The sequence below is a fragment of the Phallusia mammillata genome, chromosome 1, assembly GCF_965637545.1.
Source record: "Phallusia mammillata chromosome 1, kaPhaMamm4.hap1.1, whole genome shotgun sequence".
Lineage (NCBI taxonomy): Eukaryota > Metazoa > Chordata > Ascidiacea > Phlebobranchia > Ascidiidae > Phallusia > Phallusia mammillata.
In genome coordinates this window covers 28229492-28250183 of record NC_137252.1, presented here as the reverse complement: position 1 = coordinate 28250183, position 20692 = coordinate 28229492, and the positions used below count along the sequence as shown (strand labels likewise).

General features: G+C 37.8%; 2 protein-coding genes across 2 annotated transcripts; one reads left to right on the top strand and one right to left on the bottom strand.

The window, feature by feature from the left end:
* Nucleotides 1–149: 149 nt before the first annotated feature.
* On the bottom strand, nt 150–17630 carry LOC145205743 (protein flightless-1 homolog). The gene is made up of 28 exons (XM_080078474.1): nt 17469–17630; nt 16604–16867; nt 16445–16530; nt 16122–16283; nt 15785–16005; nt 15074–15132; nt 14772–14929; nt 14145–14284; nt 13745–13849; nt 13508–13650; nt 12900–12989; nt 12592–12708; nt 11899–12078; nt 11578–11660; nt 11240–11398; nt 10243–10414; nt 9581–9737; nt 8466–8605; nt 7647–7811; nt 7367–7506; nt 5441–5534; nt 4875–4985; nt 4427–4522; nt 3906–4019; nt 3363–3491; nt 2900–3115; nt 2241–2306; nt 150–1890 (listed from the first exon to the last, which is right to left on the bottom strand). Exons 1-28 carry the CDS (start codon nt 17526–17528, stop codon nt 1759–1761), a joined length of 3759 nt encoding a protein of 1252 aa, XP_079934600.1. The 5' UTR covers nt 17529–17630; the 3' UTR covers nt 150–1758.
* Nucleotides 17631–17918: 288 nt separating this feature from the next.
* Nucleotides 17919–20088, top strand: LOC145205759 (amidophosphoribosyltransferase-like). Its single transcript, XM_080078476.1, has one exon. It carries the CDS (start codon nt 18400–18402, stop codon nt 19951–19953), a length of 1554 nt encoding a protein of 517 aa, XP_079934602.1. The 5' UTR covers nt 17919–18399; the 3' UTR covers nt 19954–20088.
* Nucleotides 20089–20692: the final 604 nt, after the last annotated feature.

Genomic DNA, 20692 nt, shown 5'->3' with positions numbered 1-20692 from the left:
ATAATGTGTTCATTTAACGGCAATTGCGTTCACAAGAAGATTTATATAATCTCACTACGCTGTTATTGAAAATCGTCAATTATTTGTATAAAATATTTTGCGTCAGTCATCGTAATATTTTCATTTTTCCATTCAAAATAAACCAGACATATGGACCCAACTTGTTTTAAGTAACCCGTGCCATCAAGACATTTCGTCACGTGACAAAATACAGCGCTGTGGTTGGACGAAAAAAATCTTTACTCGACGTGCGCACGCAAATGGATGAAATCACAGTAATGCAACATAAAAAGAGAAGAATTAGAATATGTCGCGTGAAATTACATTCAAAACACACCGGGTGGACCTAGCACAAGGTCAAGCAAAGGCAACATATGCAAAAGAGGGTACGCAGCGTGAAAGACAGCAGAAATTATATGGCTGGAAATTAGATTGCGCCAATGAGCATACTTGGGGTCTAGCACACTTTGAGATGATGATTATTTTATTTTGAAAGTAGTTTTTGTGCAGCTCAATACATGGAAATCCAAACCTTTAAAGCTTTATACTTGTATGCTACGGTATCGTTTGTTTTGTTTCGATTTTCAAATAAAATAGTAAATTTAGCAGAATTTTCCTCCCTAGAAATTATGGACTATACGCCGCAAGAAAATCACGTTAGTTTGAATGTTTTTGAACCAAGGATTCGAAAAAACATCACACAAATAACAAAACCGCATAGCTTTCATATACACGCACTTATCATACAGAAAAAAGAAAATATAAGTTACCAGTCAGCTATAATAAATGGATATACTCTATGTATATTTAGTGCAGCAGAAGCTATGGTTGTCAGGAGACTAAGCAGCAAAAGTTAAACGTCTAAATAAGCGGCTGATCCAATCAACACGTTACTGCAAACACTCGGATTTAAGAGACACATCAAACAAGTCTTATCCCGTTCAAACCGCCAATGCCCAGAGCAAGAGGCACTTTTAGGTCATATTTGAAAAAACTGCATCTTTAAGAATGCTATGAATACAAGCAGTAGTACTATGTTAACAATGTGTTTTTACACGGTAATGACCCTTGAGAAGAAAAGTATCGGCTGTTATGAGAACCGTTGAAACATAACTCCTGCACAGACTGTGGCATTTGCGGCCTTGTACTGTGTAGCCCATATTAGTATCATAAACTGAAGAACTTTAAACCTTTTTGTAAAACAGATACTCCAAATACAAATAACATGAAAAATGGGTAAATTAAATCTACAAGTCACAAAATGATTTAAAATACATTTCAGTGCACCAACCAAGAAAGTGTGAAACTCCTGGATCATGCAATTTAGTAAATATTTCTGTTTGTAAAATTTCACGTTTTGGAGGCATGTGGGTGAACCGCTGGGTCATCCGTTGTCAAACTTTGGGAGGAACAACTTGTGAAAACTAACGAACATTGTGTTAATTTGAATACGTTTAAAGCACTCTTTCTTCATCAAACCATTGAAACAAAATCAGAGTTTGACCGAAAAAATACGGACGAAAACAATATTTGTCCTCTTCAGCGAAGGTGGCCCATAAAAATGACACTTTGTTGTAGGAATAATAAAGCGAAAAGCCACTTCAACGATTAAATGCACATAAATACGAACTTCAAGGCATAAGTGTGGAAAATGGCAAAGGGAAAGCAGCAAAGTTCATCAGCTTAAGCAGCAAACCTGTGCTGATTATGATTCGCTTCACAACCGATTCAAACGACATGCGTGACGTAATCGGTTGTTCAACGCGTCGCGGGTTTCTTGAAGGGCACCCAAGCGTGAAAACACCTGGTAAACGCTCTTGGTTCGTTTCCTTTTCGCACAAGTTTCAATCGACGTTTGATGCCCTTGCTTTTCAAGTGTTGGATGTAAACCTAGATTAAAAAGCAGTGGATTGGATTGTTTTAATAAACCATGTGCTGGCTTCATACTGCTTTCATATCTATAAAGTTATACTGAGTCGACCTCGCTTTTGGTTCCCAGGTAGTTGTTTGGCCATTGAACCAGTTTCCTCTGTGGTTTAGGCTCAGTTGTGGCATGGAGCAAATTTGTTGAGGCATGGCTTTTTAGCTTGTTAATCGAATCAAACTGGAGTGCCGTAAGATGGCTACATTGGCCCATACGGTCACCAGCTGCACTGACCCCACCTTTTGGTCGAAACAGTGTGTATAGCTTTCTTGAGTAAAACTACCCGACAATACATAAAGAGACATGTGTTACTTACTGAAGTTGTCTTTAATCCCAGTTTTACTTCGACTTGGCTTGTTTGGGTTCCCACCCACAGATAAACCTGCAAAAGTTTTAGATATTTACATCGGGGAAACAGAAAATATATCAGTACCCAGTCGAATGTAATGAACGCAGTTAGTTAAGGCCAGGTACTTTAACATCCAGGATGGACATGGTGTGACAGGCCAGGCAGAATACAATATGACATCGTATTGTGTTGGATGTTCGAACAAACAATACATATTTGTGTCTATAGTTTAGTTTTGACCCATTTTCAAGCAGTTTAATTGTCATTGGGTACAGAGTTGCAAGTTGGGCCGGGCTTTTCGTGCCGGGTTCGGGCTAAGGTTTCTTCAAACAACGGCCTTGATTCGGGCATTTTTTTATCATAAATTTAACGAGCTAAGCAGCTAGTTGCTGAAATCAATCAAATACCCAAGGCCATGGTCTATTGTGTTTGTTGCCTTTGTTGTTTCCGGAGGTTTCAATGTAGGCCTGTCAATCAAACTCGGGCCTAAACGGGCTTCTCAAAAACGTTTCGGGTTCGGGCTGCAATATCAGGCCCGTTCAGGCACAACTTTAAATCAATATTATAAATTATATCGCGATTTCATATAATTAAAAAGCAATTAAAAGCACGATATTTGAACTCACAAATTCGCCATTATCTAACACCATGATGTCGTCATCGGCCAGGTCGTCTTGACAGAAATCGGCGCATTTCTCCGACACAGAAAAGAATCCCTTTTCGTTGGAACAACGGAAAAGTCTGGCGTGGCGAAGATAATCCGCTTCTTCATCGTAATGGTCGCATCTTGATCCGAGTCCCACCCAGAAGAAGTTCTCCGGCTCTTCTCCTTCGTTGAGAATCTAAAAAAGAGGAAAATTTTGATTTCCCGTTTTACGATGGAAAAAGTGCAAAAGTTTTGAAAATATAGTCTTTTGATGATAGATTCACTTGGACTTTGTCAAACTTTTTTTAATATAAACACCAATCGTTTTTTTTCAACTGTTTACGTAAGAAATAGCTTAATGAAAGCCAAATATATGAATTGTGTTGAGATTTTAAGTAAAAGAAGTTCATATTCAAAGATTTGAGGCGGTATTATAAGGTCACCTGCACACTAAATTCGTCGCCGAACATAAATGAGATGAGATCTTCCATTAATCGTGCTTCGTTGGGGTTGGCTATTCGACCGATCCATCCATACACTATACCTGCACTGTCCGTACTGTTAAATGGCACCTATACACAAAAACGGTAAATTATAAATTGTAGTAGAAAATTGAGTCTTTTTATAGCCATTTAAAAAAAAAGTCATTCAAATTTTAATAGAATCGGTTCTATTCGATTAAGATACCGATGATACCACATGGACGAAATGTATTTATCTCGAATTCATAAGGATGAATGACTTCATGTTTTAATAAATATAAATAAAAAGCACAGGGTTCATGGTAGTCTTCATCTTTTAAGCAACAAGCTGGGAGATTCTAGTTTCAAGCACACTGTATCAAAAAGTCATTCACATGATTTCTCGGTAATTAATGAGTTAGTCCCAACATAACCAAAACTTTTACAGCAGAAATACATGACCACAAAAGTGGGAAAAATAGTCGGGTTGCAGCAAAACACAAAACACAACACATCTTCACTTACCTTCAGTATGTAGCAGAACTCGGAGTTAAGCAAAGCAGGGTTAGGGTCAATTTCAATGCATCGTGTGCTGAGCAACCCGCCGTTGGATCGAATATGGTAGAACTGGGTTTGGTCCTGAATATAATTAATTGGATTATTGTGTTTCACAAGTTTTTGGTTACCATATATTTCGGACATAATGCAAAGTTTAGTCTTAATAATGGCTGAACCGATTCGGGTAATAACTCATAACTCACGCGGTACTTAAATAGTAGTGCCAAATATGCTGGTGTTACACATCAAGATAGCAGTTTCTAAAGTAGCAAACAAATGTGAATGAATTGAAAAAATGTGTACGCCACCAAGCAACAATTTTAAAACACTTATTATAAGTTCGTCATAGCAACGCACCAAGATCAAAAGACCAGTATAATGTTAGGGTAACCATCGGACATGTTTAAAATTAGCTATAAGTTGGAAAGGTATAACTAGGAAGCACATGTCAAGGAATAGTGTTAAGCGCATTTGAGACTGATACACACCTCAATCTGATTTTGCTCAATAGCTGCTGCCTTCTTTCGACTGCCATTGGAAATAACAAACTTCTCATGAAAATGCGAAAGAAACTTGAGGTTTTCCTATTTTTGAAGCAAAAGTTACTTGGTTAGTCAAAAACGGCGAGACATATTAGAAAAGTAAATTTGCGGTAATGTTATGAAAAAAAAAACTTCATATGAAAATGCAAATTAAAAAGTCATTTAGTCAGTCAAAAACGGTGAAACATTTAAAAGATTTAAAATTGTGGTAATTTCATTAAAAAAACAAATTTGCGAAAATGCGAAAGAAACTTAATATTTTCCTGTTTCAGAAACGAAAGTTATTTAGCAGTCAAAAACAGTGAAATATTTAGGAAATGTAAATCGTGGTAGTTTAATTTAAAAAAAAACATACATCAGAAACGATATGAACTCCAGAAAGGTTATTTGTTACCTGTTGTTGCTTCATTTTCACCACTTCGAGTTTGCCAGGGAAAAGAGCTTCGAATTTCTTTTGAAGGGTGAAAGTGAAGGTTAGCCAACCCATGTTGGTAGCATCTCGGCCCTAAACATACAATTGGAAATTTTGAGCCCGGTAAATCAGAATTTCGGAATATAAGTTGTTCTCTACGTTTTTACATTTGATATTCACAAAAAGTAGACATTAAATTCAATCAATTGCTTACAATCAATTCACACTTGTTACATATCGAAATGTGCTGTCATTTTAAAGTTAATAAAATGTAACTGAGGTACGGTCACATCGGTCGGATAAGATAAATGACAACTTAATGGGTACACTGTAAAAGTGTAAACTAGCAAAATTTCAAGGCAAAATATCAAAATTTTGAGGCTTAAGAATATAAGACCCCACGTTGTAAAAGTGGAAACTAGCAAATTTTCAAAGCCAAATATTAAAAATTTGAGGCTTAAGAATATAAGGCCAACAATAGACGTAAAAAGAGACATGCTTTATTGTTGTTTGAACGTATGGACAAATCGATGGATGTTTTCACAAACCTGCCAGAAGTAAACGATGCATTGTGTGTCGTCAATCTGGTCCTCCTCCTCATCCTCTGGTGGTTCCTCATCTGCATCAGGAGGTGCCCAATATCTGGAAGTGATTGGAAAAAATATGCTTAGTATTTACGAATACTGTCAAAAAATCGTTATTCATTTGCTCCCAAAGAATGAAAAATTATATTTTTAGTGTAAATTTACCCGTTGCTGAAATCTTCCCAATTTTGGTCGCTCAGAGTACATAGATAAGTCTTACATGACTAACTAAATGCATGGAAACTTAGCTAAGCCAATCTAGTGTTTAATTTTTTTTACAAAATAAAGTCATATTGTCTTTGTTTTAAGTATTGTGACGTTAGAAACGAATATCGTATGAGTGAAACAATATAAGCAAGGACAACTTTGTTCCATAAAAATGTAATAAGTAATGAGCAAAAATAACTAGAATGGTGGCTTTCTGATATACTACCATTTTATATATTCTATACGATATTTACCAATTTACTATACACATCATTTGATCTACACATATGATTGTTTTGTAAACAAAAACTAATGAGTCCCCACACGCGTGTTTGTGCGGATTTACGGTAAACAAATGTTGCGGTGATTTTCAGATTTTTAAGAACAAATTTTTAGAATGCATTAACCCAACAATAAAAAATATTTGTTCATATTCTTTTTGCAATATTATTGTCATATAATTACAAAAACTTTAAAAAAGAACAAAAAAAATAATTTCAATTGATTCTCTTGCTTAGACCCAGATATTGTGATCCAAGGTCAGGTTTCAAACACATTTTTTTCTAGAAAGCTGTAACAGTTGTGTTACAGACACTTTAAATTAAAAAGCAATTTGCTACAAGTGTATACATAACAAATTGTTTTTCATTTAACTTTGTTTCGCAAAACCATTGACCTGTAGTAACCTCTCAGGGTGCACACGCCAATCGACTGTTTGACCTCTTGACACCGTTTTCAATAGCACGCAGTCCTTGGTGTTCAACAACACCGTTTAACCTAATTTATACATGCCTTCAGTATTGATTCCTAAATCGATTGCAAACAAACGCTACGTTATGACGAAAGAAAGTTCTGAACTGTGTTAGCAATACCTACTAGTTGACCTTAAGTAACCCGTGGTCATGCGGCGGCCAACCTGACAACGAGCATTTAAAAAACCCTTTATCTTGCAAAAATGTCAAGTTTATCTTTTCATCTTTATTTTTATTAACAAAGTTTTGCTTGACATATACGAAACCGAAGCACGCTTATTAGGTTTAAATCACGTCATAGGTGTGAAACCTTTGCCAAAACTGAAAATGTGAGTGATAACTTAATAAAACGAAATAGCATTGCTGTGCAAAACAGCTGATTTCTAATCACCGAAACGACGTCTCGTAAAACGTCTGTCCGACGTCAAGCTGAGTCCTCCTGCTATCATAAACCAATGAGATACTCTCTTGGGGCTTCTGCCTACAGTGTCTTTCTTGACCAAATGAGCGTTATACACATTTACGTTTCGGGGGCCTGTGGGTGAACCGCTGGGTCAATCGGGGTCAAACTCCGGGAGGATCAAGTTCAGATTAATAACTAACATATATCCAAATTTGAATAAATTCGAAGCACTCTTTCTTTACCAAACGAGCGTTACAAACCAGCGTTAAAACTATACGTTTCGGGGGCCTGTGGGTGAACTGCTGGGTAATTCGGGGTCAAACTTCTGGAGGATCGAGTTCAGATTAATAACTAACATATGTCCAAATTTGAATAAATTTGAAGCACTCTTTCTTTACCAAACGAGCGTTACAAACCAGCGTTAGACAGCAAAAAGAAAAAAAAATACGGACAAAAACAATATGTGTCCCCTTCAAGGAAGGGGACCCATAATTAAAATTGACAAGTTGTTGTTTCACAGATTTGTACCTGCAGAGAAATACGTAGCAATCCTCTGCGTAGAACTTTCCAAACTCTTCTTGTGGAAGGGAGACAAACTTTTTTCCCTCCAATACAAATCCCTGCATAACATCCAAGTCCTCATTCCAATCTTCCATTAACTGGGTGGCCTGCGAAAAAAAGGTTTTAAAAATGACCGCACAGTCGCAGTTAACTTTCTTAAAACCCAACATGTAAACAACCCTTCTTTTAATCAAGACTTGTATCAAAATTAAATTAAAGTGAAACGCTTGAAATAGTGTTTTCTTACCTCATTATCAGGCATCGGTTGTTGTCTGGGCATAAAGATAGCTGAGAGGTCGATCTTGTTGTTCGTGCTATCTTTCTTTACTTCCACTGATTTCACCTTCTCAGCAGCTTTCGAGTAATCCACCTTGATCACATCTGTCCAGTTCTTGAACCAAGACTTAAATACCTACAAAATACAAAACCTGAATTGTAAATCAGTTGTTATCATCAGATAGTAAACTGATTCTCTCGGTACACTTGAATCAGTCTGTGTTTATCGTTTTGTAATGTAATATAAATAATATCGATTTCGCCTATTTAATGGCATCCTCCTAATCAAGAAATAAGCGATTTCGGCAAAAAAAGATGTAAAATGATAAAAGACTGACACCACGACAACAACACAACTAAAGCAAACGTCGGTTGTAAACAACGTTTTATTTGGCGAACGCTGATAATGAAATCAACAGCCTTCGTAATCTATGTACCAATAAGATTGTTCTCTTTTATCTTCAGTGTTTACCAACGCAAGTCTCGTTTTGAAACACACTGTTTGTTTTAGAACTGCGGAAATCCAATGTACTATGGTTTTTTTACGAAATAAAAACTAAGTTAGCTCTGAAAATCATACGACATCTTACTCACCATGATTGCCGAAACTAAACAACGGTATTTCACTGAGTTATCAAGAAATTTTAGCCATTAAACACGTATGGATAGACACCTTTCCTGCGTTTCAGTGTTTTGGAAATGTTTCCAAAAAAATAAAAAAATTAATTGCATTTATGAAAAGCAGTTTTGTTCGTCGAGGTTCGCGTGCCGGAGAATTTATTTTGCCTACCACTGATTCATTTCCTTCCAGTTGCTTGGAGACGATTGAGAAAGAAGGTCGATGAATCATGGCCGAAACTTCATTTGCAAGTTTCATGGCTGCAGCGCGCACAAGACGTGGAGACTTGCGACCAATCCACACGAATACATCTAAACGGATAAATGCCGTTAACTTACAACAAAGGGTTTCTGTTAGTCGAAATCACGCATTTTTTTATTTAAATCGTGTATTAAAATAAATAACGCTCAATTATAATATAGTGAATGGGTTTTAGCTCTTAACAAACAGCAAATCTTAAACAGCATGCGTTATAATAATCATGAGCACTTAACGTCACATCACTTAAACCAGGGGTCTCAACCACGCGGCCCTCCAAGGGTTTTTGTGCGGCCCGCGAAGTAACATTTAGAAGTTATGTGTTCTACTCAGGCGGTATACCCTGTCAAATCAGTAAGTTTGCATAATACAATTAATCTCTAGTAGTGGTATATAGAACGTTTTAATGGCATGATCGAAAGAGCATCTTAAGAATCAGCAATTGCAATTGTTGTGTCACATTTTTTCCATTGTTATGTCATTGTTGCCATTGTTTCCACACAAAGCAATAAAGCACAGTTGGCTCTTACACCTTGCTACACTGTATATTTGTTTGTTATTTATTAAAATTTTAACAAAGTTACTGTTTGTTTTTTTACAAAGTTAATGCATTTAATGAACGTTTCACTTTTTAAGCACGCAATATGTTTGTCATGTTACACTGTAACAAATGTTTTGATAGTGCGGCCCGCGACTTAGTTAAAAGTTTGTTTTTGGCCCTCAAAGCAGTTGGAGTTTGAGACCCCTGACTTAAACTTTTGGTTTTATGCTGAGTTTTTTCAAATTGTTTTATGATTCACAAACTGACATACCAAGCTTCACCACGTGCCACAAGTTCATAATTTATTTTGCAGGACCATATACATTCCGAAATAGTTTATTACTCGGGTATCTTTAGAGATTAGGAGCGTTTAGTAAAAATAGCCGCAAACAGGTCTACTGCTAACTTTAGCTAAAATTTCTTACAGGACCGTCACCTTGAAAAAAAGAAATTCAAGCTGTTTGCATTGAATAAAACATATATTCACCTGAATGTGTGTCGAGGATGTACACGTTTTTGGTGTCGAGCAGAGATGGCATGAGACGCCTGCTGGGGTGGACATCGGGCGGTGGTTTAGTCACGTGTTCTGTCAGCAGCTGATATTTCACCTGCGGCAGTTCAAGGTATCCCATACCCAGGTTCACCTGAAAACCATTGAAATTGGTCAGGAAAAGTGGTGGATTTAACAGTTTAGCTTTTATAAATTTGCATTTTGGAGCAGCTCGTCAGGAAAGATTCGGCTTTTTATAAATTTATAACCTTTAAAGGTTGAAATGGGTCAATTACACATTTTAAACAAAAAAATAACATTTTCCAGTGATTTATACTTGAAAAGTGAACTAGATGGAAGAAAGAAACAGAAAAACGACAACAGTACAGAGTTGTAAGTCAGGCAGGGCCCTTTGGACCGAAGCTTGTATGAACAGGCTTAGTTTGTGCCTGACTTAACGTCCGGCCACATTTGTGTTAAAATCTTCTGTTAGTAAACCGAATTTTCGGACCTAATTTGGACATTTTTGTAAAAAAAATTAGCTTCGGGCCTGATTTGATCTCACAGCAAAAACATTAAAATGTGTGAAGTGTCAGCCTTCAATCATTCCTGGCCTTTCATACAAAGCAAAGAGCACCAAGTAGGTCGCTTTAACATACCTTGTACAGACAGGGCCTCCCCCCGATGTATTTCGTCACGTCATTTGGCTCAATTTCATCGGGCATTCCTCCGAATATTTGCCAGAAATCACCTTCCTCATAACCCTGGTAAGCCATCACTATCTCAGCTTCATCCTTGCGCTCGTACTTGTTGATTTTTTCAGCAATAAGTCTGACAGATGCACATAATGTTGAACAACTATCATGTTATTACATATTTGGAAAATTCAAAACAGTAAACAAAGAATGCCGTTCTCGCTTTAAAGCTTAAATTAAACAAAACAATTGTAGTTACATGCCAAAACCCTATAGTCGAATTGAACTATCTATTTGGCAAAAGTGTCTGTGTGTAACAATTCAATGTCATTTTTGTTTTCACAGACAATTTTTTCCTGTGTCTTGTCGCATGGAAATGCTTGGGAAACTGGCATAAATTCGGTGTAACGTCTCTATTATAGGCCCGACGTTCTGTGTTTTATTAGTCAAGCAAGTACATAAAGACAAAACTGAATTCTAGGGATGTGCCAAAACTACAAACGTTCTGTTTGGTCGAGCACCGAGCACCTCACTTTAATGCTCGGTGCTCGGCCGAGCACGCTCGGTGCATTATGACGTCACAAAAATCCCCTTTATACGTTTTAGCTCTACAAGGTCTCTTACGTCACCGGCGGTGTTTTATTAAGCTGTACATGCCCTTTAAGTACGTGTTTTTCCACTATCTAATACATTTAAAAAATCATTCGTTTTTGTTCATAGACACCCTTTAGAACACTAGTTTCGTATGTTAGCAGGGCATGAATATGCAAATTTAATGCTCGGGTCAGTTTGTGCAACTGCTCGGCCGAGCACCGAGCATTAAAAACAGCGATGCTCGGTACCGAGTACTCGGGTTCTGGCTTGGCTCGGCCCATCCCTACTGAATTCCGTACCTAACTACAACGTTTAAAAGAAAGTCTGATAAAATAACGCAAGGAAATAATGGCTTTATTCAACTCACCTGGCCTTCGACCTTTTAACGCCTTTAGCAAGTGCTCCCACCCACACGAATATTGTCATGCCGTTGTCGAGAATCAAAACCTCACGCGGATTCAGTGACGTCGTTTCGATGGGAATGGGAAAGGGCGTCACCGTGCGGTCACCGTGCAATCCGTACAACCTTAAAAAAAGACGAACAAAATTTTCAATTTTATGTTTTTTTCTTATATTTTTTAATGAGAAGATATTGGTCAATCAAGAATTTCGATTCATTAAAAACACCTAAGCAGTGTTCTTTACAGTCGATCATACTTTTTAACAATTTAAAACGTTTTCTTCTGAAAAAAAAGTGCGACCGACCTGACAGGGTAGGTCCTATGTTCCACAGAGTAAAATCCACTAGCGCTTCCGCCCTCGATGTACGCAATGTCGTTGTTAAAAAGCTGAAAAAAAGGTAAACGGGTTCGTGGTAAGGAATATGCAAACTAATACAAAGTTTAAAACAGTTTAACATTTCGACGTTTGTCACCATGTCTTTGCCACATTAACAAACAGACAAATACGGGGTATCTTTCAGGCAAAGGTGGGTTTATGCTTCTATTGGGGACCTTTATTGTAGGGAACATTTTTCTGTTTGGAACTATTTTGGTAGTACATTTTTGATATCGCTCACAAACTTACGGCTAGAAATTCTTCACTTTCATCTGCCATCTCTTCCCTGAAGGTCCTTTCTGTGGCTCCCAGCATGTTACGGAGGTTGACAGCGTGAATTGCACTACAAGCTTTTTTGTCAATCGAAGACGCCTCACCAATCCAGTAATAGATTTTCCAACTTAGGTTGCTGGCGTCGTCCATTTCGGTCTATGCACAAACAATACACATATTTCTAATGAGGAATATAATGGCCCAAATAGACCTATAAAGCGACATGCTTCATTGTTCAATTTAGAGTTGTAAACGGGCCTGAAATTGGAGCCCGAACCCGAAAGTACAAGCCCGAAACCCGGCCCTAACCCGAATCGTTTTTGAGATGCCCGTTTAAGCCAGAAAGTTTGATTGACAAGCATATACATTAAAGGCTCAGGAAAGACAGAACACAACAAACAATTGGTGTTAAACAAGGCGTTTTAGGGATGTTTGACATTAGGTTAGGTTCAGCAACTGGCTACTTAGATAGTTAAATTTATTTTAATATATACTGACACTTTTTAGAAACCTAAGCCCGAACCCGAACCCCCAAAAGCCCGGCCAGACTCACAACTCTGGTTCAAATATTTCGGCAAATGCCACTGATGTCGCATGGGTTAACTACAATAGCCTGTTGAGCAAAAAGGTTTGTTTATGAAATATGCCTGGCATCAACACCATACTTACATGCAGTATGATGTAGCAGTCACCCACGTAAAACTTCCCGTAGTACGTCGTGTCTTCGATGCAAACTGGATAAAAGTTCTCTATTTGCCATATGGTAAGACCCGGAAATTGTCCAACCTGTGACAAGAATAATTATTTGACAAACAAACAATAACTAATTACTTTAAAAATTTTTTTTTTAGAAAACTGTCAAAATGAAATATTTATAAGCTGCAGACAGTCCACACTGTTTCGACCTATAAGGTCAAAACAGAAATATATTTTGTGAATAATTAAAATTACTCAAATATTTAGTAACAGTCGCCCACCTCGTCACTGAATATTTCGCTGTAGTTTAGATCAGGCTTATTGAGGGACTCGTCCCATCGTTTTTTCGACTTTGCAGTATCATCATCATCCTGAGATAAATTTGGAGATTGTTAAGTCTTAAGTTACCAGCTTTTTAAGACTTGACAGGTCGTAGCCGCAGCTAAGCGATCATCGCCTTGTGGGTTTCATGTGTCTACTCTACTATACTAAGATTGGTGTAAAATATAATTAGTTGGCATTTTTTCCAAAAACATAAAGTTTATTTTAATATCTTCTTGTCGAAACGTTGTGACGTTTTACAAATGTTGGCTTTGATCTTTTTGCTCAGAATATTTAGAACCGTGCATTGTGTACCGAAATCTTCTGTTTTCTACATACATCAAACTGTACGAAGTACATACATACGAATCCGCTTAATCGCATAATCCGTTTTAAATGCGCAGGGATTGTAAATCCGAACTGCAGCTATTTTTATGAGGAAAATCCTTGGGATAGTTAAAAAAAATCGCTTGGTCACGCGATAAACCGGTTTAGTCTTTATAGCAAACATTGCGATCTGAACAAATTTTAACAAATTTACAGGAGCTTTTTTTTGTTAAGCCCTTACTTCGTCTATACTTGTGTCTTGTTTGTTCCTGTCGTGAGCAACATCCGACATTCCCTTTAACACTTTCTCGGCTTTTGAATCTTCCTGCTCTCGTCTACGTCTTAAACGGAGCCGCCTGGCGATCGGGTCCTTTGAAGTATCCTCTGCAAGAACAAATTACATTTTTATAAACTTGCAAAAAACATCGCCTTAAAATTGCATGCTTTAGCTAATAATGAACAGTGACATGGTTCTTACTTGCTGTATGTTGTTCACCACCAGGTGGCACCACACCAATTAATCGTAGTTGGTTGTTTAGTGAGAAGTCGATATTGTACAAACTGTCGTTGTTCTGGTCAGATGCTGAAATAAACAAATTATTGAACAAAATATCTTTACCCAATATTTGATAAGTTCAGCAAATCCGTCGGTCACCACCCTGTTGCACAGGCTGATTCCAGTAGTCTGTTATGACATTTACACTTATTGAATAAAAATGCGCATTAGCAATGCTTTGTCATTTAAAACCTAAATCACATTTTTACATTATGCACATAGCATAAAAGATAGAAAATCATTTTTTTGGAAACTCTTCTTTATTTTTACCTAGTTTATTTTTTAAGCTATTTTAGCTGCAACAAAAATTTAAAACTCTTACGGAGAACGGGTTTTGGGGGCATAACCAAATTTGGGTTTCCCCTAACATCCAGCAATTCCAGTTTTGCGAGCAGATGAACGCTGTCAGGAAGTGTCACCAATTTATTGTTGGTGAGGACGAGTTTACGAAGCTTCAGACACCTGAACACAATGAAAGACCTTCAAAAACTGTTTCTTACAATGCATAATTGGGATCAGTTTATGCCACAACCCCCCTTTAACATACATCATGATACCTAGGTAAAAAATAAGCCACATAAAGTCGGTACCCAAAAACTACATGCCATTTTCATAAAATCCAGGTATTTGAATATGACACATGGTTGACAAACAAAATACTCACTTAGAACAAATAGCTTTTAAAAAAAAATATTCATACAGCTGCTAAAAAACAGTAAGCTCCACCCATTGAAATTTAAACAAATCACATTTGGCTGGACAAAATCATTTTCGACAATTAAGAGAAAAAAAGAAGAAGTAGTGAAGCTTCATATCATAACTGCTAGAACTATAAAATATGCACAGAACTGAATGCAAGTTTGTTAAAATATACAAATCCAACTTAATTGAAAGCAGTACAGACTGGCGCATAAATACGAAAAAACACTCGATTTCAAAAACAAGTTACCTGCACATGCTTTCAGGTATGAGCTCGAGATTGTTGTCGGATGCACAAAAACATTCCAAATTTACGAGCTTGCCAATACTGGCTGGTATGCCCTCGAAATCAAGATTATTGTCATTGATAAACAATCGCTGAAGTGATTGTAACTTGCACAATGATGTCTGCAAAACGTAACAACATCACTATATGACAACCAAGTATATCCTGTTTTTGTACATAAGGAATAGCATGTTTAAAATCTTTCATAGCACAATCTCACTGCAAACTATGTCTTGCAACAGTAAAAAAACGGTTATTTTACTTACTGGTAATGATGTCAACTGATTGTTCGATAAATTAAGTGTCTGCATTTTGGTCCATGTATCTAAGACGAAATAAAAAATTAAAAAAACGACTCTTACAAAATTAAGCTTCCTGTTCTAGCACAGAGGTAAACTAACTGAACAACAATCAACTTTTCTTCTGTGTGGTAATAATGGACTTTTACAACGTCACATGTGTATGTCACACAAGGTGAATTGTGTCTAATTGAGTTCCAGACCCCCAAGGCAGTAATTACCCAATCACTAGCCAGGTTGGTGTGTGGGTATCATTACAAAAAAACTGCCATGGCTAATAATGATGTCATCTTGTCACAAGTAATTTGTTTGTCTTATTTCAATAAACATTTTACCAACAAAAACAATAAAAAGAATCCATACTTTTAGGTTTCCTTTGCAAACACGTGGTCACATTAAAAAAATGTTGGTAACAAAACCGGTCAGACAAACTGGCCTGTACACCATATCTTCCATAATTAGTTACTTGTTTCAACAGTGGTTACCACACAGGAGAAAAATGGGGTGTGTAATGTCAAAAAAACATACACTACCACAGTCAACAACACAAACAGTGTAGCTGAAGTGCTTGTTAGGTGAAAATTGAGACACAACAATCATGGACATAAACAGTTGAAAACAAGGTTGTTGTATTGATAATTGGGCAATAATTCTATTTTTTTCCTTTACAACACTTACCGATGATTAAAGACAGTTCTTGGATTTGATTGTGAGATAGATTTAGTCTTTCAAGTGTTGAGAGAGAATACAGTGACTCTGGTACTCGAGTTAGTTCATTATCTGACAAATCCACATCACACAAAAATTTAAGGTTGTCAAGATTTGTTGGGAAGTTGGTGACACATCTTTGTGTATTGCGAAGTCGCAAAGTGGTTAGTGCCACCATTGATGGAAGTTGCCTAAAGAAAGGGCACAAAATAAAGCAAATAATACAAGTCATAACTACAACTTTTAACACTAATTTCTTTTGATACAGAAAACAGTTTAGGAAAATTTTTGGTCGTTTGTCATTTACCTCATCTGGGCATGCATCAGTGGATTGTCATTTAGAATGAGAGTTTTTAAATGCACTAATCTCCTTAGCTGAGGAGGCAATGACTCTAATTTGTTGTTACTTAAGTCCAAATGTAACAGCTCAGTCAAGTTAATGAATAGTTGGGGAGGAATTGACTCTATCCTGCAAAAAAAAATTTTTTTCGACAGTAAAATCAGTCAGTTTTTTTTTTAAAATAAGTTTTCTATTGCTTTTTCAGCATTGACGGGTTGCCACATTTTTTATTTGTGCACGTAAATAGGCTACATAAGTATTGTACTAATAAATATTATACCGCTACTTACTGATTGTGTCCTAAGTTTAAAACCAGGACAGTTTTACAGTTTTCCAATTCTCTAGGCACCGTAGTTAGTTGGTTATGGCTCATATCCTACAAATAATAAAATAGGTTGTAGTCAGTTAAACACGTTTATTTCTGCTTTTTTAGAAATAACCACACTTACAAAAGTAGAGAGGTCTTCCAAACCAAATATATCAGATGGAATTGAAGGATCCTTAAGGCGGTTATGACTTGCATTGATTGATTTCAGTCGTGGCAAAGAGCCAAGATCACCATGGAGTGAAGTCAGCTCATTGTGAGCAACAGATACTTCCTCCAGTTTTTTTAGACCAGCTAATTCCTCTGGAAGGTAGCACATTCTTGTGTTGTCAAGTTTTAGCCATCGCAGACCTGTCATGTTGCGAGTTCGATCAGGAAATAGACCACCCTGTATATACAAGCATGGTTTTGATAATGTTCTGATAAAAAATAAATGCCTTTCCCAGTCTCAAAATACCATGTCACACATTACATTCAAAATTCATGCAATGCCTATATCTTTTGCAATGTTGGACATAGAGGTGTTACAATTTAGAATCCAAGACAATTTTTCCAAGCAATCTAAATTACATGAAATATATAGAAAAACAAATACGTTTAAGTCAAAAGATCTTAATAGGCTATTTACTTTTTTAAATAAGCTACATAAGCATGCTTATGATGCATCAGCATCATTATCATTATACCCAAGACTCTATTGTCCACACATGTCCTGTTTACAACCTGGAGCATGGCCGAAATTTGAATAAATATGCAACTAAAATTCAATTAATATATGCATTAATAAACAAGTGACAGTATCATGAGTTTTTGAAGTCATATAAATGTGGTGACAAAATATCTATCATGCGTAAAATTGTGCATGATGACTGAAGTCAGTTAAGTCAGATTAATGGGTCAGACATTTCAATTGTTGACTCCAAACATGTATACATTTAAACCAGAATAAAATACAATTGATCCTTAAACACTTCAACAATAAATCCCACCTTGAAGTCATATTTAGTGAGGTCAACTCCTCGGACAAATGGCAAAACTCCAGCTGCCATTCTGATGTATCTTTCTTTACATTTACAATTGTTCAAGTATTACATCCAAATTTCTATGTGCAAACTTAAGTACTGTGGAGGTAAACAAAATAAATTGTGTCAATAGAATATTTATAACACTCGTTTGGTATTTTCTTGCATATAAACAACATCAAATTACATTTTCGTTTAAAATATGTTTGCAAACCTACATCAAAACAGCCAGTACTTTTTCTAACCAGCTAAAAAGAATATAATTCGGACACAACACAAATAAGATTACGGTAACGCCTTGAAAAAAACATCACACCCCAATCGTTTTGGTTGAGCGAACGCAACAAAAAGAAAAAGGCAATGCCGACAACTATGACGTCATAATGATCCAGGACCAAAAGTTTTTCCAACGCACTCCATTGTTTCTCTTCTCTGGGTCAAATAAGGAATGTCCTTACACTGACCACTGGAAGTATTTCAGGTGTTTGCTAGCCGTGTGAAGTGACTTAATGGGTTCAATCAGCTGGTTTGAAAACAATTACTAATAGTTTTCGCTTTGGCTATTGCATTTCTGGTTCTGTTCTGTCTTTCTAAACTTTCGTGGATGCGGTTTGCATATTTTGTTTTTATAATTACTTGGTGCTTATCTGCCACTGCACATCAAAAAAGTTGCTCAGTTTGCACCTCTTTTGGTGCAGAATCTCAGTTTATCAGTTCTGTTCTATCAACTGTCACCCTACGATGCCGCAAAAGTAACAGCTGCCTTTGCACCTTTTTTGCCTTTTTTTACAACGAAGTAAAGACATAAGTGTTCAATTGCATCCAAGAGTGCATTTCACTTGTAGTCTGAAAACAAACGAAAACTAAATTCGTTGTTGCAAGTGGACGCTGTATAACCATGTGCGAAGTCGAAGATAGGTTACATGATGAGTGCGGCGTTTTCGCCTGCGTTTCAAAGGGAAAGAGGCCAACTGAACTAGATGTAGCGAATGTCATTTCGCTTGGTCTTGTTGGGCTGCAACACAGGGGCCAAGAAAGCGCCGGTATTGTTACATGTGGAGACAGTGACCTTTTTAAGGTGCACAAAGGCATGGGTCTGGTCAGCAATGTGTTCAACCCCCATGTTCTTTCACAACTTAACGGAAATTCGGGCATTGGACACACCAGGTATTCCACACATGGTGCTTCCTCCATTGCTAACTGTCAGCCATTCGTGGTAGACACTCAGCACGGATATATAGCCGTCGCCCACAACGGAGAGCTGGTCAATAAAAGAAAACTCCGCAAACAGATCCTAAACCGTGGCGTTGGACTCTCAACTGGATCGGACAGCGAACTTATCACGCAGCTACTGTGTTTGCCTTTAGACTCCGGCGAAGAAAATCAACCAAACTGGACCGAGCGCCTTACCAAACTGATGACAAGAACACCGGCAGCGTATTCATTGGTGATGCTGCATAACGACGTTGTCTACGCTGCAAGGGATCCCTACGGAAACCGTCCTCTATGCGTTGGTCGTTTAGTTTCGCAATTACATTCGAATCAAGTAGAGGACGATTCGATTGTGGAAGGCTGGGTCGTATCATCCGAATCTTGCGTTTTCCAATCAATGGGCGCCGAACTAATTCGCGAGGTAAAACCTGGCGAGATAATTCGCCTTAATCGCCACGGCGTGACCTCGATGGGGACTGTAAAGCGAGAAGAGTCCAGGAAACCGGCGTTCTGCGTGTTCGAGTATGTTTACTTTTCTCGCCCTGATTCCATCTACGAAGGACAGATGGTGTACTCAGTGCGCAAACGCTGCGGCATACAGTTGGCCAAAGAGGCGCCGGTGAGCGCGGATGTTATTAGCACAGTTCCGGAGAGCGCGACACCGTCGGCGTTTGGCTTTGCCCAAGAGAGCGGCATTCCCTACGATGAGGTACTTGCAAAGAACCGGTACATTGGGCGCACGTTTATTCAGCCAAGCACGCGTTTGCGCAAGTTAGCAGTCGCTAAAAAGTTTGGAGTTCTTGTGGAAAATGTCCGTGGAAAGCGCATTGTTGTGGTTGATGACTCCATCGTGCGTGGAAACACCATGAGCTCTATAGTACGAATGCTCAGAGACAATGGCGCAAAAGAGGTGCATGTACGTATAGCTTCACCGCCGGTTCGCAACCCTTGCTACATGGGCATCAATATACCAACACGCACAGAACTACTTGCCAATCAGATGAGTCTGGATGAAACTAGGGAGTTTCTTGACGTGGATTCACTTGCATACCTTTCCGTTGAAGGCCTTCTAAAGTCTGTACGTCCTGAGTCAAACGTAAATCCTGACAAGGAAAAGAATGTAAACTTGTCGTTAAACCGACTCAAAATTGTTGAATCAGAAGAACCAACACGTAAAGACGAAGCGGGACATTGCGTTGCTTGTCTCACTGGCAATTACCCCGTTCCTTTAGATTGGTGATAATCAAATTTTAGTTGTTATTTTGTAGATTTGCTACATGGTAGCCTCTGTGCTTCCGGTGGAACATTTTGTAGGCAATTATTTTGCTCTGATTTTTTCAAAGTTGACATTGCAATTAAACACATCCGCACGCTTCGTTATGTATCCGCGAATTTATTTCTGGTTGTTTCGCAAATCTGACTGCATACCTTAAAGTTAGGCCTAAACGGTCAGCGTATAATGTCAAATCCACATGGATTACATTTTATTGATGCAGTGAAAAACTACTGCTATCATTGGTGCCTGCAGAAAATTTGCAAGAGGGGATAAATTTTGACACATACTTATCCTAAATCAGTGGTTCTTGGCAAAGCCGAATCGGGGGTTCGACGAAGGTCTTTTGAAGTACAATACAAATACTCGTTTGGGTCAAACTTTGGGGTCTATAGTCGCTAAAAATGGTATTTCTGTTTGCCAAATATCAAAACGCTGGAAGCTTACACTAAGGCAGGGGTGCACACCCTGCGGCCGTATGCCGCCGCAGAGTCGAGCTGGTGCGGCCGTGAACATGTTTACTAAAATATATGTACAGGCGGCGGTGACGTAAATAAAACTCTTTTGCTAAATATTTTATTTTTCAACTGCTCGAACAGTTTTTGTGGTACTAAAAAGAGTATTACCAGCCTAAAAACCATATGCGTCAGACTTTTGTACGCCTATTGTGTGCAAACAATGCGAACAAAACAGGTACCACAAGCAT

What these genes read in the sequence shown, in the direction of transcription:
- LOC145205759 (XM_080078476.1), top strand. Translation starts at nt 18,400, where the DNA reads ATGTGCGAAGTCGAAGATAGGTTACATGATGAGTGCGGCGTTTTCGCC.
- LOC145205743 (XM_080078474.1), bottom strand. Translation starts at nt 17,528, where the DNA reads ATGGCAGCTGGAGTTTTGCCATTTGTCCGAGGAGTTGACCTCACTAAA. An exon ending in AGAACTGTCTTTAATCATCG is followed by an intron (nt 15,133 to 15,784) that starts GTAAGTGTTGTA and finishes ATTTCGTCTTAG; the next exon opens with ATACATGGACCAAAATGCAG. An exon ending in AAAGTGAAGAATTTCTAGCC is followed by an intron (nt 11,661 to 11,898) that starts GTAAGTTTGTGA and finishes CCTTTTTTTCAG; the next exon opens with CTTTTTAACAACGACATTGC.